At 49.9% G+C, this 15,512-nt stretch overlaps 4 protein-coding genes across 4 annotated transcripts; all 4 read right to left on the reverse strand.

Moving 5' to 3' along the window:
• Window positions 1-277: 277 nt before the first annotated feature.
• Window positions 278-6,275, reverse strand: BC939DRAFT_502204 (uncharacterized protein; the record flags this gene model as incomplete). Its single annotated transcript, XM_051560260.1, has 5 exons — window positions 278-526; window positions 625-4,131; window positions 4,698-4,884; window positions 5,527-5,632; window positions 5,765-6,275. 5 exons carry the CDS (start codon window positions 6,273-6,275, stop codon window positions 278-280), a joined length of 4,560 nt encoding a protein of 1,519 aa, XP_051413185.1.
• A 1,093-nt stretch (window positions 6,276-7,368) lies between these two features.
• Window positions 7,369-11,339, reverse strand: BC939DRAFT_409922 (P-loop containing nucleoside triphosphate hydrolase protein). Its single transcript, XM_051552911.1, has 3 exons — window positions 10,384-11,339; window positions 7,774-10,299; window positions 7,369-7,590 (listed from the first exon to the last, which is right to left on the reverse strand). Exons 1-3 carry the CDS (start codon window positions 10,972-10,974, stop codon window positions 7,570-7,572), a joined length of 3,138 nt encoding a protein of 1,045 aa, XP_051413186.1. The 5' UTR covers window positions 10,975-11,339; the 3' UTR covers window positions 7,369-7,569.
• Window positions 11,340-11,908: 569 nt separating this feature from the next.
• BC939DRAFT_396085 (Clathrin/coatomer adaptor, adaptin-like protein) lies at window positions 11,909-14,227 on the reverse strand (the record flags this gene model as incomplete). Its single annotated transcript, XM_051552264.1, has 7 exons — window positions 11,909-12,463; window positions 12,552-12,717; window positions 12,801-13,014; window positions 13,094-13,430; window positions 13,526-13,771; window positions 13,886-13,969; window positions 14,060-14,227. 7 exons carry the CDS (start codon window positions 14,225-14,227, stop codon window positions 11,909-11,911), a joined length of 1,770 nt encoding a protein of 589 aa, XP_051413187.1.
• A 355-nt stretch (window positions 14,228-14,582) lies between these two features.
• On the reverse strand, window positions 14,583-15,461 carry BC939DRAFT_448368 (uncharacterized protein). Its single transcript, XM_051555212.1, has 3 exons — window positions 15,297-15,461; window positions 15,112-15,199; window positions 14,583-14,989 (listed from the first exon to the last, which is right to left on the reverse strand). Exons 1-3 carry the CDS (start codon window positions 15,402-15,404, stop codon window positions 14,862-14,864), a joined length of 324 nt encoding a protein of 107 aa, XP_051413188.1. The 5' UTR covers window positions 15,405-15,461; the 3' UTR covers window positions 14,583-14,861.
• Between the last annotated feature and the right edge of the window lie 51 nt (window positions 15,462-15,512).

Below are 15,512 nucleotides of genomic sequence, written 5' to 3' on the forward strand. Positions count from 1 at the left end.
AGTTATATCTAACCATCGCGCACTGCGCATTGACCATGCCGCGCCATGCAGCATAATAACGCCATCCATCTGGCATGACACTGCTTGAGGACGCGGTCATCAAGAGTTTTTCTTTCTTTTGTTCGTTGCATGTCGTACTTCTTTACTTTTTCGTTAAATTAGTGAGTGCTAGGGGTTATCTTTTTGACAGGTTCTGAATGCCAGTATCCTCCGTTTCAAGTCTAGTGCAGTCGCTAGTCAGCTGTGCAGTGCAGCAGCAGCACACATCCCTTTTTCTTCAGAGCTCCTGTCGATCCAAAGCCATGCTGCTCCTGCGTCGCGCAATCTTGCCTCCTCTGATCACAAATCCAGACTCACGCGTAAACTCATTATCTTCTCCCGCTGCGAACAAGGGTGATCCTTTTGAGCCCTCACTCTTGGCATGCCGCCCAGTTGTCTCTTCCTCCTCAGAGTCCGATTCCGATGACGAATCTAGTCTGCGTCCATCATCCTCGTCAGAATCCACCTGTGAACCATGCGTCGATAACTAATAACCAAGTCAATTAGAATTGAGCTAGTCAGAACGAAAGAACGAACGTAAACAACAATAAAAAAAAAACAAAAAACAATGATAGTGCAGCTTACGGCGTTGTACGGATCATAGCGCTCTTCGCCTTCTTCTGCGGTCCAGTGACGAGGCTTTTTGCCTAGCAACTCCTTCCAGTTCCACTCAATCTTATAGTTGGAGAACCCAGTGTCGACAGGTGCAGTCTGCTGTGCCGACTTCGTGATTGATGTGGTCTTGTTCGGCTCTTGCTTCAGCTCGAACGTCCTCTTATACGTGGCCTTGGGCGTACCAGGTCCAAGTCGAGACGGCGTCCCAGGTCCAGGCGTGGTCGGGCGACTACCAGCTCGACTACCTGCCCTACTCGAGTAACCAGACGTAAATGCTCCATATCGCTGGGATGAGGACGCCAGCGGGGTAGATGGCATGTACGGCGAACCTAGCGGAAGGGCTGCCCGTGTATGGCGTTCCCCAAAGTACTCTAGCTCATCCATATCCTCCTCTCCATACACCAGATTGTCTTCATCTTCCGATGAGTTGTAAGCACGCACCGCATGAACCTTGGGTGGCTTTCCTTTACTCGCACTTGCCGAGGTCAGAGCAGCTTGGCGCGGCAAGTTAGGATCGTTGGCATACAGAACCCCAGCGGCCGAAAGCCGGCTACCGGTGCTGCTGGTACTGCTGCTAGAGACAGGTCTTCCATATCGACTCGTTGCCTGAGGGTATTTAGACAGAACCTGCATCGCATGCTCGACTGCTGCTGCTGATGCGTTCTTCTCACGGATATCCCGTAGTCGTTGTCGCTCTGCTGCTTCGAGAACATCCTCTTCTTCATCGTCCCGATCGAATGCACGGCTCTTGGTATCAATCTGCAGGGAGAGCCCACCTTGCCTTTTCTGTTCGCCTTCGTCAACGAACGTGTGCACAGTTTCTGAGGTGGTTACATCAGAGATACTGCTCTCAGAAGAGGTCGTTCTGCTGCCGAACTTAGACATCACCGACATTGTTGCCGTGGCCGTTGTTCGTTCGCCCATCTTGCACAGATCTGAAGATGCGATCGTTCGCTCGGCATGCTGCAATTCTCGAGAGTCGCCGTATCCTTCTATACTGGTGCTCATGCTCTCTGCAACTTGTCTCGATGTGCTCATATGCTGAGAGGTGGAGGCACTCTTGCTCTCTGTCGACTGCCCTGATGTGATCAGACACTGAGAAGTAAATGTGTTACCGCTGCTGCCTGATGTGGTCCCCGTTGTAAGACGACTGGCTTCCTTTGAACTGTTAATCGTCTCTGTGCGCCGAGCCTGTTCCCCAAAGTAACTGCCAGAGCGGGGTCTTGCCGGGATCTCAAACATCTTCTCACCGCCGGTAGTACTGCTGTTTGAGCTGGAGCTGACCATCGCACCGTCGACATACTTGCGGCGAATAATCGTCGTAGTCACTGTTGTTCTCACGAATCGGTGGGAGCCTGGGGCGGTCATTTTCGTTGTGGTGATCGATGACGAAGAAGTGCTACCTCTGGCGGCGCTTGTGGTCGTTGTTGTACCCAACCTGCCTGCAACAGCGCCATGTGCCTCTAGAAGGGATGCCGATGCGTCGCTTGAAGCGGCACCTGATGCTCTGGTAATCTGTTTGGGAGATGGAGCACTATGTTTGGCCTGGTGTTGAACAATTTCGACTGCCATGTCTTCTGATACAGTGTCCCTGGGCCTTGGAACTCGGCCTGAGCGACTGCCAGCAGCAATGGCGATACCAGTCTCACCGGCTGCTGCCGCTGCGACTGCAGATGCCCCATGGCCCGACCACGCAGCATTTGATTGTGAAAGGCCGCCGCCGTTAGCGCTAGCGCCACCAGCACCAAACTCCAGCGTCGAGCGACGGTCGCGTCGAAGGGGTAGCGCTAGGCCTACTTCCTCGTCCTCGATTCGCAACTTCTTCTTAGTCAACGCTACATTGGGCGGGTCCCAGGCGTTCCTAAAGGCATAGGGTGACGTCTGTTCCTTCTGACGCTGGCGCTGTTGAGCCCTGATCTCGGCAAGCTTGGTCAGCCGTAACTTCTCCTGACGAAGTTCCTCCTCCTTGATTCGAGCCTCCTCTTGCTCCCTTTGCCATCTGTCCTCCTCCTCGAGACGCTTCCTGACGAGTTCTGCCTCGTACATCTCCTGACGCTGCCTTGTTTCGTATGCCAGCATGTCCTCCAAACCATAGCCCTTGCGGATTCCACCAGCGCTACTCTTGCGGCTCCGAGGGCGTCTCTTTTCAGTCTTTTGCAGGATAGACATCTGAACGCCGATATCGACATCCCAGGCATTGACCAACCTAAAGTTTTCGAATGCCTGACTGCCCGTTAACTGCTCCTGGGCTTCTTGTTTTTTGCGCTCACGCTCGTACCGTTCGTGCTCTTGTAGTTGAATGTATTGCAGCGCCTTCTCCTCTCTCTCTAGCCGCTTTGTTTCTTCCAATTCCTCTTGTCGGCGACGTTCCTCTGTATTAGCGGCATAGTTATAGTACGTCCTGGTGGGCGTCCGAGCAATTCTGGGTGTGTTAGGAGCGCTGGACTCCCACGGAAAGATTGGCCTTCCCTTTCCAGAAGGGACGGGTGTGTTATCGGCATTTGTGGTGTCCTCAATGACCAGCGGCATCACGGGTAATGGCGGATAGACCTTGCGAGGATCCTCAGGAAGGTCCCAGGCATTGGGGTAGTACATATCTGGAAGTCCGATGGGCTCGGGTATGATAGCTTTGAAGGCCCCACCTGCAGTAGTATCCTTGGATGAGTCGATGGTGATGGGGAGACGGTAGCGATAGTCTGTCAAGTGGTGTGGATTGAGCTCTCGATCGGTTATGCTCTCGGAGTTCTGGAAAGAATGATGAGCCTGTCTCTCATCTACACCATTCGCGCCTTCATTAGGACTGTACCGATTTGCGTCAGGCTCCGGCAGGTCGGGGACCTTGGGAGGGGGAGGAGGCGGCTGGTAATGATAGTCGGTCAAATGGTGAGGGTTGTGTACAAACTGGGGATGGTGATGGTGGTGATGTTGCTCGTGCTCCTGCTCCTGTCTCTCTTTGGCAATATCGTGATGTTGGCTATGTTCGTGATGTTGGTCCTGGTGACCATGATGCCACTCTATCCTCTCCGCCACGCGCGGCGGGATTGGGGGTCGCCACTGCTCTTCGCGCGGAGGATGATGGTCGGCCGGATGACTTTGATCCCCTCCTCCAGCTCCTGCGGGGTTATGTTCATGATGCTCTTCGTGATGGTGATGCTCCTGATGGTGGTCATGGTGTTGCTGGTGCTGGTGGTCGCTGTGTTCTTGATGTTGGTGTTCGTGGTGTTCGTGATGGTGTTCCTGATGTTGATGATCATGGTGTTGGTGTTCGTGGTGTTGGTGTTCGTGGTGCTGGTGCTGGTGATGTACAGGAGGCGGTGGTTGCGTCTGGCCCTGATGGACATAAGGCTGGAACCAGCCGTCATAGTGTGGCATTTTCTTGACCTCTGGTTCGTGTACCTGACGATCCATACCGATACGGTCCCACTGACTCTGGGGCGGTAGATCATAGCCATGTGTCACCTCATGGATATCGGAAGGCTAGCAACAGATCGAGATAAGCAAAAACTAAGATTAGTGCCCCTTCACTGGAGTCTTCGGGCTACGCATGCAGCCACTCTTGTTGGATATGCAGGGTCAATTTGCCACCAAAATAACCGCGGTAAACATCCATCCCTATCCATTCGGCTGTGATTCACGCTTAAGCATATCCACGATCCTATTTGGCGGTTTTCATTTGCGTCCTTCACGCACGATCGTCCTCGCCATCTTGAAAACATTCGTGCCATTTCTCCTTTTTTTTTTTTTGTCTTTATCTTTCGCGTTCCGCTTCCACATTGTACACCCCGCCAGAGATAAAGGAATTTAGAGAGCAGGCAAGAGCTCAGACCATCCCAAACCCCATCCTGGCATTGCTTCATTTCATGTGAGCCCAAGCACAGATAAACAACGAAAACCCTGTTCTCGACGATAAAGAACCACGCTGTATACTTAGGGTGGATACGGTATCACGATCACCTCTTGTAGACGAATAACCCCGATCTGGAACTCCATTAACCAAGGTTCCTCTTTTTCCCAACAGGTGCATCATGAGAAAATCAGCATACCTTGCCGCCGACAAACATGTCAAAGACATTCCACCATTTTTGGACAAGATCAATCGAATCTGTAGAAGAGGTGTTGCGTGGAAAGACCGCTCCGTCTGCGAAGCGGAGCCATTGCCAAGGCTTGAATGACCCTATAAAATGAATGACCGCTAGCTTGTCCTTGTTTTGTTGGAACGCAGGAGCATAACTGTGAGAGACGCAAAAGAGAGAAGAATGCCGCAAATGCGAGTGAGTAACTTGATTTCACGATAATAACCACAAGACCGGGATTAGCATTGACAATGAGATTGTCATGAGGTTAAAAAAAAAAAGGAAGAGTTGAGCCTCATAGCCGTGGCGGCACCGTTTTCATGGACACAATGGCCCAACAAAATTCAGAAAAACAGTGTTTATTATTTTATGAACGAGGAAGCACAGGGCATGAAATCGACTACCCGATGGTGTACGACGAGAGAAGATAGCCATAGGAAAGAAACCAAAAGATAGCCGCGCGTTAAAGAGATGGTGCAAGCAAAAAAAAAAAAAATCTCCCCACGCTTTTTTGTTCTTTTGTGCTGTTTAGCTATAATACTCAGGTCCTTTTTCAAAGAAAAATACACTCATGCGGATCGTCAGCTTGCCACATGGGGTGGGTTAATATCAACAACAGGCACGATTTTCGAAGGCATCCCTCCTACTCACGTCGTCTTCATGTGCCAATCCAATTGTGGATAAAGTAGCAAAGGGGGAGAAAAACTCATGGGATACACCAATGTCATCATCACCCGCGAAAAAAAAAAAAAAAAGAAAGAGCGCGCCTTGATTTTTTTTTTTTGAGAGAATCACTCACCTGTAAACGGAGGTTGGCGTCGTGTTGTAGAGGAACGGCAGACGGTTACTGGCGTCACCCCTGGACCAGCCGTCAAAGTAGCTGTTAAGCAAGCCCTGATCGCCACCTGCGAAATCGTTACGAAAACAAAAAAGGAGAAGGGGCGGTTATGCGAATAAGTTTCTACACATAATTCTCGGGCAGTGGTGGAGGAGGAGAGAAACGATAACAAACGCGCTTTTCTGGTCTCTCTTATTACCATCAAAGGTGCCATGTTGACCTGCCATTTCGATCAAGCCAACGTAATCCTCGTATTTGGGCCGACAGACAAAGACTCCTGAATTGAAGCAATCCGGCCATCCTGCATCCGGTGCTGCTGCGAACCGTGTGTTCCGATCCTTGTCGTCGAGCGATCCATTGGCTGCAGTTTCAAAGAGATCATCGATATTTCGTAGGACCAAGGTGTCTGCGTCCAGGAAGACGACCTTGGAGTACTGAGTCTGATTGAAGACATGGATCTTTGTGAGGGTGATGCCGAGTTCAGGGCGACCGAGCAATTGTAGGTTCTTTGTGGAACGGGAGTCGATTTCGCCAATCTCGATAACAGCGTCATAGACCTGGGCCAGTCGGTCGCGGATGGGACGCGAGACTGCAGCGGTGATGAGGACGGCGAGTTGCCTTGTGGTCTGGGCAGCGCGGAGGGAGTGGCCGAGGACAAGGGCGCCACTGGCGTAGTTGTTGTTGGTGAGGAGGGTGATGTATGCCTCCATTGGCGTGGAAGGGAATGCCAGAGGAATGAGGGGAGGAATGAGGAAGGAATGAGGAGAGGCAATGAATGACAAGACAGGCAGCGAACAGGAAGGAGAAAGAGAAGAAAAGAAAAAGAAAAGAAAAGAGCAGAAAAGAGCAGAAAAGAAAGAGAGGAAGGGAAGAAAAGGAGAGAAAGGGGAGCAAAGGAAGGTGGAGTTGCGGCGGGGAGGGAAACGACGCGAGAGAAAAAAGCAGCGGGAACGAACCATTGCATCTGCGTATGCCGCATTTACACCTGCATATGCAGATGCAAATGCATATGCATGTGTGTATGGGGTACGATTCCCATGCAGCGCATCTCCTTCTTCCCCTCATTGGGCCCCTCCTTGACAGAGACTCAACACCTAGTACCCATCTTCCTTGGTCCAACTTTTTCTGTGTCCATCATCCGAGTCGGAAGCGGGTAGCTGGATCGACGGAAACCCTCTCTAACCTTGTAGCCGATACATGGAAAAAGGTTCTTTTGATAAGAGAGAAATGATAGGCACACCAATACCTCCTTGGACATGCCTTCATGCGGATAAGAGGAAAAAAGCCGGCGGCCTCATTCTTTTCCTTTTTCCTTGTCCAACAAACACCAACCCGACGCACTGACGCCTTTTTCCTTCTCTTCTTCTTCTCTCTGTACAATCGTAACAATTGCTGAAAGTAGAATGAGCCGATTTGTCGTTTCCTTCCTTTTATCATCTTTTTGTGGGGGAGCGTATAGTGTTGGCGTAAGGATGCAAATCCCTTACTCGTACCTGAAAATTAAAAAGCTTTTGTGCTTATCTGGAACCCAAAAAAAAAGGGACAGTGAGGAGGATTGATTGTCTACTCCATGGTGTGTTTGTTAGTCTATGCTGCTGCCTCCTTTCCCTCCCGTTGGCTCGGTCTACATGACCTATCCATGCAGCCCAACAGCTCATTGTGGAATTATATTGCATAAGCAGAAACAACAAATAACAAACAAAAGGACGTGCGTGCGCGTATTTATGCTGTTCAACTAGACAAGTTACAGTATGAATAAAAAGGTGTGGCCACATTCTTGCATCTACATGCATACACTGCAGCCCGCGTTTTTTTCCTTTTTTTACTTTATTTCCTTTTGCTGCTGAACTCTGTGAGTTGGATGGCTGTCTAGAAAAAAAATGATACCGAGTCTATTCGTCGAATCCTGAAGCGAGTATATCGAGTACATATGCTCAATATGCTCTGTACGCCAGCAATGCCTTTCATCCATGCCGCCAAATGTGCTCTGTCCCTTCAAACCGCTTAGTCGCTGTCCGTGTCCGCCTAGAACATTACAAAATGTAAAATAAAATGGCGCGTTGGTGTGCGTGGGTGTGAGAAAGAGAGAGAGAGAGAGAGAGAGAGAGAGAGAGAGAGCGTGTATATGGTAGTCAGTTTGAGAAAGAAGGAACCATAAGCATCAGACCGAGCATTTAAAGAACGAAAAGAACAGGTCGCCGCACGTACCGGCTTGGGTGTCCCCTTGTCCGATGCCAACCATTCCAGATGTCGCAGTCGGCGGCGTATCTCCTGTGCCTTAATATCATTTCGGCTCTTCTTCTTCTTCTTATTCACTACCACAATCGGTTTCTCAGAGTCCTCAAAGTTGCCCTCCTCTACCGCCGTCTTGCCGTTGATCGTGATCCTGCCCGCACTCATCGTCCATGTCTCCGGACAGAGCGCATTCAAAAACTCCTTGTTGTGTGAAATCATAATCACAGCGCCTCCCCAATTACGGATTGCAACCGCAAGGCCTCCGAGCGCCTCTCGGTCTAGGTAATTGGTTGGCTCGTCCAGCACAAGCATATGTGGGTTGTTCCACATGGCAGCAGCAATCACCACCTTGACCTTTTGGCCGCCCGAAAGTCCACTGATCACATTGTGGTCCGCAATATCACCGTCCAGACCAACATCTTCTAAATGCCGACGAATACTTGAGGGTGTCAGCTCGCGATAGCCAAGTCCCTCCCTCGAGGCCTCCCGGTCATCAAATTGGCGCACCAACTTTTCAAATCCAAGTTCGAGCAAACGTTCGCGCGGCATCCAGGTGTTGAACTTGTGCACATGGTTCTTCCACTTGACCTCGTATTGGTACGACTTTCTGAGCTTTTGACGTCCCATCAACATCTCGACCTGACGTTTGCTGCCATCCTTGCCCGTGACCCAGGTCTCCATCTGAGTAAGTTCCTCAGGACTCATGGCCACCGTCGACTTCTCCAGCACTTCGCGATCCGCACCTCCTTGATAGCGCCATTGAATGTACGCATTTGGTGTTTTTTCCAGGTGCTGCTCCAGATGGTGGAATGCGTGTTGAGCCACATATCCGATACGAAGATTGGGATGTCTCCATGAAGTGCCCTCCTGTGGCGAGGCCTCTCCTGTCAGTAACTTAATCATAGTCGATTTTCCTGCTCCGTTAGGCCCGATGACGCCAACGCGTGACGAGAGAGACAGTTGGACAGAGACATTATACAGCGACGGTTTGGCGGCTCCAGGGTATGTATAGGTGCAGTTAGTCATTTTCATGATCGCTTTGGTATTGGATTTGACGCCGACCAAGAAGCTGGGCTTCGGGAACTCAAATTTGACGGAAGTGGCTGCCAGGGTGTAGTAAGATTTGGCCTCGGGTTTGATCTTGACAAACTCGGACAGGTTACCCTTGTACATCTTGAGTTTCTTGCGTTCATAGTGGAGGATGTTGGTGCAGACATTGTCGAGGAAGCTCGAGTCGTGGGAGACAACGATCGACGTGACATTAGTTTGACTCACGAGATAGTCCTCGAGCCACTTGACGTTGGCGACATCTAGGTGATTCGTAGGTTCGTCCAGTAGCAGGATATCCGCATTCATCAACATGGCGCGTGCGAGTTCCAGCTTCATTTTCCATCCGCCAGACAAAGATGCAACCTTACTCTTTTGCATCTCATGCGTAAACCCGACAGACGACAGTGCTTTTGTAATCTCCTCCTTGGATGTGTTGGCCAACTTCGAGTCCGAGGCGACAAATTCGGCGACGCCCATTTCTCCTTGTTCTCCTTGTAGCGCATGCTCTACAAACACTGTCTTCAGGACGTCTGAAGAAGGGAATCCATCCAACTTGCCCAAAGAAATTGCCCGCATGAGAGTCGACTTTCCGGCACCATTGGGTCCACACAGGCCATAGCGATGTCCACGATTCAGCTTGAGTTTGGTATGGTTAAGCAGCATCATGCCTCCGTATGCCAGCGAAAAGTCGATGTTGCAAAGTTCCTCGCCATTCTCGTCGTCATCCACAGATCCTTCGCCATTCAGTTTTCGATCTAGCTCCACATAGTGATCCAAGATCGTCTTGACCACGGCCGTTGCGTCAGTCAGGGGCATGAACGCAGTGAAATAGGGAGTTACGATCTGGTTCCATTCTCGAGGTGACAGGTTTTCTTCCTTGATCAGCACAATCGACAGGCTCGCAACATGGTTCTTGACCACATCAAAGAACGACGGATAAAAGCCATGCTTGCTGACCGCACGGCTCACAATGGTACGGGCTTCTGTTTCAGTTGGGACAATGGATCCTGTCTGCGTTGATGGGTCGACCTTTGTGGCCCCTCCAGCCTTGATAAGCGTATTCTTGGCAGCCGTGGCCAAGGCGCGAATCTCAGGCGCGGCTGCCACATCAATGATGCGCTCCAAACCAGGCAGTAAATCCGGCAGGAATTGACCGGCCTCTGCTGGATCCTTGACCAGTTTGCACAGGTTGTCGACGATGATTGTGGTCTGTCGTTGCACATGTGCAGATCGCTCGTTGAGGGCACGGACCAGGAGTGGGACCATGATAGCGAGAGCTGGACCGTGCATATCGGCGACAAAGGTCGTCGCTGAGAGCTTTTCCATCATGTCAGGTACTTTATCTGGATGAGCCATGCAATCGCAGAGGTCCTTGAGATGGCGAGAGATATCGGGGTTACCGCCAACGTTGCAGACGCGCAGCATTGTCTTGTTAGCTTGCTCCACAACCTATAGTGATATGGGTTCATATTGTTAGGAATGCTCCACATCGAAGGGCTCTGGATCAAAATTAACGGCACGACGTTTTCGTACCTCACTCTTCGTATCCGAGAGACAGTCCTTGACTATGGGAATAATCTCTGGAAGCGCAATGCCGACCTGGATAGGAGAAGCATTCGAGAGGTCTGCCAACAGCTGCAGCGCCCCTACTTTGGTTTGCCATTTCTTTCCTGGCCCCGTTATACACTGGAACAGAACTGGCAGAATCATGGGAGCTGACTGCGAGGGCATGATTGCCATAATGGACTCCGCTGCTCTCGCGGCTGCGTCCTGCACCACGGGACCCTTGTCGGCATATAAATCAAGGATGGTCGGCAGCATGGGTACCAGGTATGGTTCTGAAGGTCGCCCAATGACATCGGCTAGAGCACAGATCCCAATCAGAGCACCCTCACGCGCCAGGCCTGACTTCTTGTTCTTCGCTTCCGTCTCGAGATTCTTGAGCATGTTTGTGGTCTTGAGGTGGATAAGTCCGTCCTTGACGACCTTGGCGGCCATATCGCGAGCAATGGCATCGCATTCCTCACTTGTTGGCGCAGTGTAAAGTTGGCTCAACATCTCGGTGAGCTCGTCCACGTCATTGCCTGAGGGTGTACTCGCCGGTGCTCCTGATGAAGGCATCATTATTGTGCTTGAAGGGCTGTTTCGATCAATAGCAGGGCAAAGAACAGCAGGTGGAACGGAAATGTAGGAAGTCGCGACTATGGTTTCGAGGAATGTAGAGGTAGATGAATGTAAGGATGCAAGAAGATGGAGAGAAGGAAGGCAAGGAAGACGCAGGAGGGAGGAGGCGGTGGGTGAGGGATTTGCACTGCGGTTTTGATGACCAGGGGCGTGTGGTTGTGCACACAATCATATACATATTTGTCGCGTCGAGTGCGCCTATGTCTCAGTCTGCACTATTGGAATACGACACATCGAGCAAAGCTCTGCCTAACATCCCGTCATGGCATTGCACCAAATCGAACTCATTGATAGCAAAGTCAACGCTGCCGTAGTATATCAGCTTTATTATAAACGCCAGTAGGCAGGTTGACTAGAAGAGATCCAGGAGATCATTGACGGCCGAGGGTTGCCCTGAAGCAGGTTTCTGTTGTCGTGGTGGTGTCGGTTGTCCAAACCCTCCAAAATCGCCAAACAGGTTGTCGTTCTTGGAAGCTGACGAGACTGGAGACGACTGGACATTTGAAAAATGCTGCTGTGATTCACCCATACCGCCCATGATTCCGAGTCCTTCAAACCCACCCGTGGAAGACATGTCCGACGACATACCAAACAGATCTGCACTGTAATTAGGCCCGCCTGGCTTGCTGCCAGAAGTTGGCTGAGGTGAGGCATATGCAGTTTCAGAAGGTGATCCAAAGTCCAAGTCCAGCAAGTCTGCCACTGCATTCTTGGGTGCCGCACTGCCTCCAGGCGTAGACGAAATTGGTGATTCCAAACCAGCTTCGCCAACAATCTGTTCCTGGTCCCTTGCACTACATGTATCGTCATAAAAGTGTCAGCTCAGTGCTATTTTGAGCGAAAAAAAAAAGCGGATAATGAAGCAGTACAGGACTTACTCGGCAGCAGCAGCTTTCTTAACAGCGTCTGCGCTGTACGCCTTGGTGCCCATAAATGCCGTCGGAGGTTTATGGTAAACGGAGGCAAGGGTCGAGATGTTATTGATCAACTCATCCATTATTCCCGGAGAAAGCGTCCTTGTCTCTACTGAGATGGGTGGCTTCTCGGACAAGACCACAGCCTTTGCTGCCTGTGGATCCGTCGAGAGAAGCCGCCAATAGATATAGGCACGATCTCGGGTGTCTGGATTGTCAATCTCCTGCGTGGCAGTTTGCAGCACTCGGTGCACAATCTCTTGGGACTGTGAAGGCTTTTTCAGGAATAGCTTCACGGTGGCGGTCAAGAGTTGGAGCTGGACTTGCGAGTTTTCTTCCAGGAACGTTTCCAAAAAGTTTTCGATCAGCTCGTCTGCGTTCTCAATCCGTTCAGCGTATTCTCCGACGATCCAAATCAGCGAGCCCTTGGCCTCTGGTTCGTCAAGGGAGTCCAAATTCTGACAAAGGGTCGGAATAATGGCTTCGTAGCGCTTGGGGTATTTGCGGATGATGTCCTAGAGACCACGACACATGAATTAAAGCATGCTGGAGGATACTGTCACAACATTGGACCTAGCCTAGCGGAGCACATCGGACCCTTACCTTGATCACGACAATGGCCTCCTGGACAACATAGTTGACCTTGGTACTGATGAGGTCCAGTAGAACATTCACACATCTTTCGGAAGCCTCCTCAATTAAAATCGCACACCGACCGATTGCTAGAATCGCCCTGCGGACAAAATCGACATCGACCTCAGACGCATATCTAGATATTGGAAACCATGTATTCGCGCCGTCAGCTACAATTTTGCTCTTCTTCAAGATGACATAACAACGATAGATACTTACTCTTTGAGTTCCGATAAGACTTGTTCAATATTTCTCTCATTGGACAATTTGATGATAATCTCCAGCTTTTCTCTTTTAACATATGGCGGGTCGTTGTACTTGCAAAAGAAGACCCGAACATCATTTTGAAGAATATCGGGCCGCTTTTGAAGGATCAGGTTGATGTTGCGGAGAGACACGTATTGGACCTCAGGAGCCGATGCAAGAAGCGACACTGTGGATGAATAGCAATCAAGTGTTAATGAGCAACCCTGAGAGGTCGATATCTTGAGCGTTTTGCAGCAAACCCTTACCAAGCGGAGGTGACATCTTCTTGACCAGACTCTTAATAAAGTCGTTATTCGTAATGTATCGCATGAAAATCATGAGGATTCTAATGGCTGACAGGACTACGGATCCATTGGCGTGCTGAAGACGGGGAATGACTCGCTCACAGATATTTTCGGCCTCCTTAGAGTCCAGTGGTTTGTATTCTGCCAGCGAAGTTAAGACAGCAATTTGCCCCCATTCTGTGCATTCGTTCAGGGCTACAAGCATCTTGTTCATGACCGAAACGTTCACCACAAAGATATCCTTCGTCACAGACGAGTCTTGCATCTCAGCTAAGGCCGTGACAGCATTTGCAACAACCTAAGATATTATGAAAGTGCAGTGTTTGTTAGACTCCATATTTTGTCTGTGCGTCTTGCTACAGGAGTGGCAAGCCATCAGCAGTAACGTCTTACCATCGGATTAGAATCTGAGACTAGATCCTGAAGGATGGTGACAAAACCGTTCTCCAACGCCCTTTCCTGATCCAGGTCCCACAGTTTTGCGACGCAGATTGCAGCGGTCTTGCGAACATATGGATCATCGTCCTGCAGACACTTTCGCAATGGCTCACACAAGTGGTCCAGAATCTTGTCGACGCGGATGCAACCCATGGTACGAATAGCCAGCGCACGCATCAACGGATTGACGTGGTCTGTGTCCTGAGAGCCATGATTTTTTTTTTTTTCGATTGCAAATAGACGATTGAAAATGAACATCCTGAAGGCACAACCAAGAGAACCATGATTGCCAATCGATGAGCACAAGCCAAATACCTTCACGAAAGTATTAACGCAAAGAATGACCAGGTCCGGGTTCGATTTTGCGTAGTTCATCAAGTACAGATACACCAATTTTTTCTGTACCGTGTGAAAATGTAAGATATGCATGGTCAGAACAATGCTGCAAAACCAGCATCAAGAAGCCAGACCCGTACTTCTGGTACCCACCATCTCTAGATCCTCGGTTTGCATATTCTTGACCACCTGCGGGAAGAGCGAGCTGACGTCCTTTCCCACAGTCATGTTGGCAATGACGCGTTTCACTGCATCCTTGCGTCGATCTCGGTACTCGCTATTGAGGTCTGCCAGTAACTCGGCATTTTCGCCTGTATCCATATATAATTGTGAAAGTATGGTTCATATCAACACGTTGTCAAAGTGCAGACAATGAGCTCAAACTTTCACGAAGCCGCGGTCATATTGAGTCAGTCGGTACCCTTTTTGTTGGTGGCAAAGAACCTGTGAGCGTTTTGTTTAATAAACTCGGCAGCCATATGTGCTTATCTCTGAGGGAAGTAGTTTGATAGAAAAGTGCACTGTGCAGGGCTTCCAAGACCAAGAAGATGAGTGATTGTTATTGGAATGAGAAGCAGGACAATTGGTAGGCATCTGGCTTCATTGCGCTTGAGGACAAGCTGTGCCACGCTGCAGGGCGCGCTCAAGCTCACGTGCAGCCAATGCTAGGTACGCATTTTTTCACGCAGGCAAAGAGGTAGCGTATCGCACAAAAAGACCGAAGACTGAAGAGTGCTTAGCCCTGCTGCCATCGATTGAGAGTGTCGTTCATTGAGCGAACGGGTTTATTATTATGATATGGTACAATATTGAGTTGAAGAATGAGGTATGCAATTGCGATGGCAAGAATCAGGATGAAAGGAGAGTATCGGCTGGCATTTGACACTGAATGGGCGTACTCGGAGGCCAGCTAATAGTGATGGTGCGGATCAAATTCTCTGCGATTAAGTCGCTTTTACTCCTTCCATTGCCAGCCACACTTAAGGTCACAGCACTTGTAGAACGTCGTCATGGGTTCATCCGCAGAGCGCGTCTGGATCTGCATGTAGTATGCTCGGTCGTGTTCGCATCTCGGGCAAGATGCTGGTTGAATTTAGAGCAATTAATGAATATGTTAAAAGCATGGTCGACGACGGGCGAAAATACATGGATTTTTATCCCAATAGTAAAGGTAACCCATGCATGGCTCCTCTAATGCTTCGTACCTTCCGTCTGATCCACGTTAGCCCATGCATCGTCTCCTCCGAGTACATCATCCACTTGCTTCCTGTCCAATGTCTTCCTTTGCACAATCTATTGCAGCGATATTCATGAGGGACACGTTAGATGCGTTGCTGTGATGAATGCTGCTGCGCCTAAAGCAGAGACGGAAAAAATAATTTAAACATACAGTCTTGACGACAGGATAGATATATGGGCATGTCTGACAATAAAGCTGTTGTTGTGCACCGTCAGACTGCACTAGCAGGAGGTTTGAGCAGGTTGGACAAAAGTACATGGTTGATGTGTAGCTCAGAGACCAGTGAGGGATGCAACGAATGTCTCCGCAAGAAGGTGGAGCTGGTATTTTTTTTTTTTGCACAAGCTCAACTGCTGCGGCTTAGTG

Source organism: Gamsiella multidivaricata, assembly GCF_025024155.1.
Source record: "Gamsiella multidivaricata strain RSA 2152 chromosome Unknown BC939scaffold_25, whole genome shotgun sequence".
NCBI classification, from domain to species: domain Eukaryota; kingdom Fungi; phylum Mortierellomycota; class Mortierellomycetes; order Mortierellales; family Mortierellaceae; genus Gamsiella; species Gamsiella multidivaricata.

Excerpts from the sequence above, each read along its gene's own strand:
- BC939DRAFT_409922 (XM_051552911.1), bottom strand. The coding sequence starts at position 10,974 with ATGATGCCTTCATCAGGAGCACCGGCGAGTACACCCTCAGGCAATGAC. Across the intron at positions 10,300-10,383 it reads TCTCGGATACGAAGAGTGAG|GTTGTGGAGCAAGCTAACAA; the intron begins GTACGAAAACGT and ends ATATCACTATAG. Across the intron at positions 7,591-7,773 it reads ACAAGGGGACACCCAAGCCG|GCGGACACGGACAGCGACTA; the intron begins GTACGTGCGGCG and ends GTAATGTTCTAG.
- BC939DRAFT_448368 (XM_051555212.1), bottom strand. The coding sequence starts at position 15,404 with ATGTACTTTTGTCCAACCTGCTCAAACCTCCTGCTAGTGCAGTCTGAC. Across the intron at positions 15,200-15,296 it reads TCTATCCTGTCGTCAAGACT|ATTGTGCAAAGGAAGACATT; the intron begins GTATGTTTAAAT and ends TCGCTGCAATAG. Across the intron at positions 14,990-15,111 it reads TAACGTGGATCAGACGGAAG|CATCTTGCCCGAGATGCGAA; the intron begins GTACGAAGCATT and ends AAATTCAACCAG.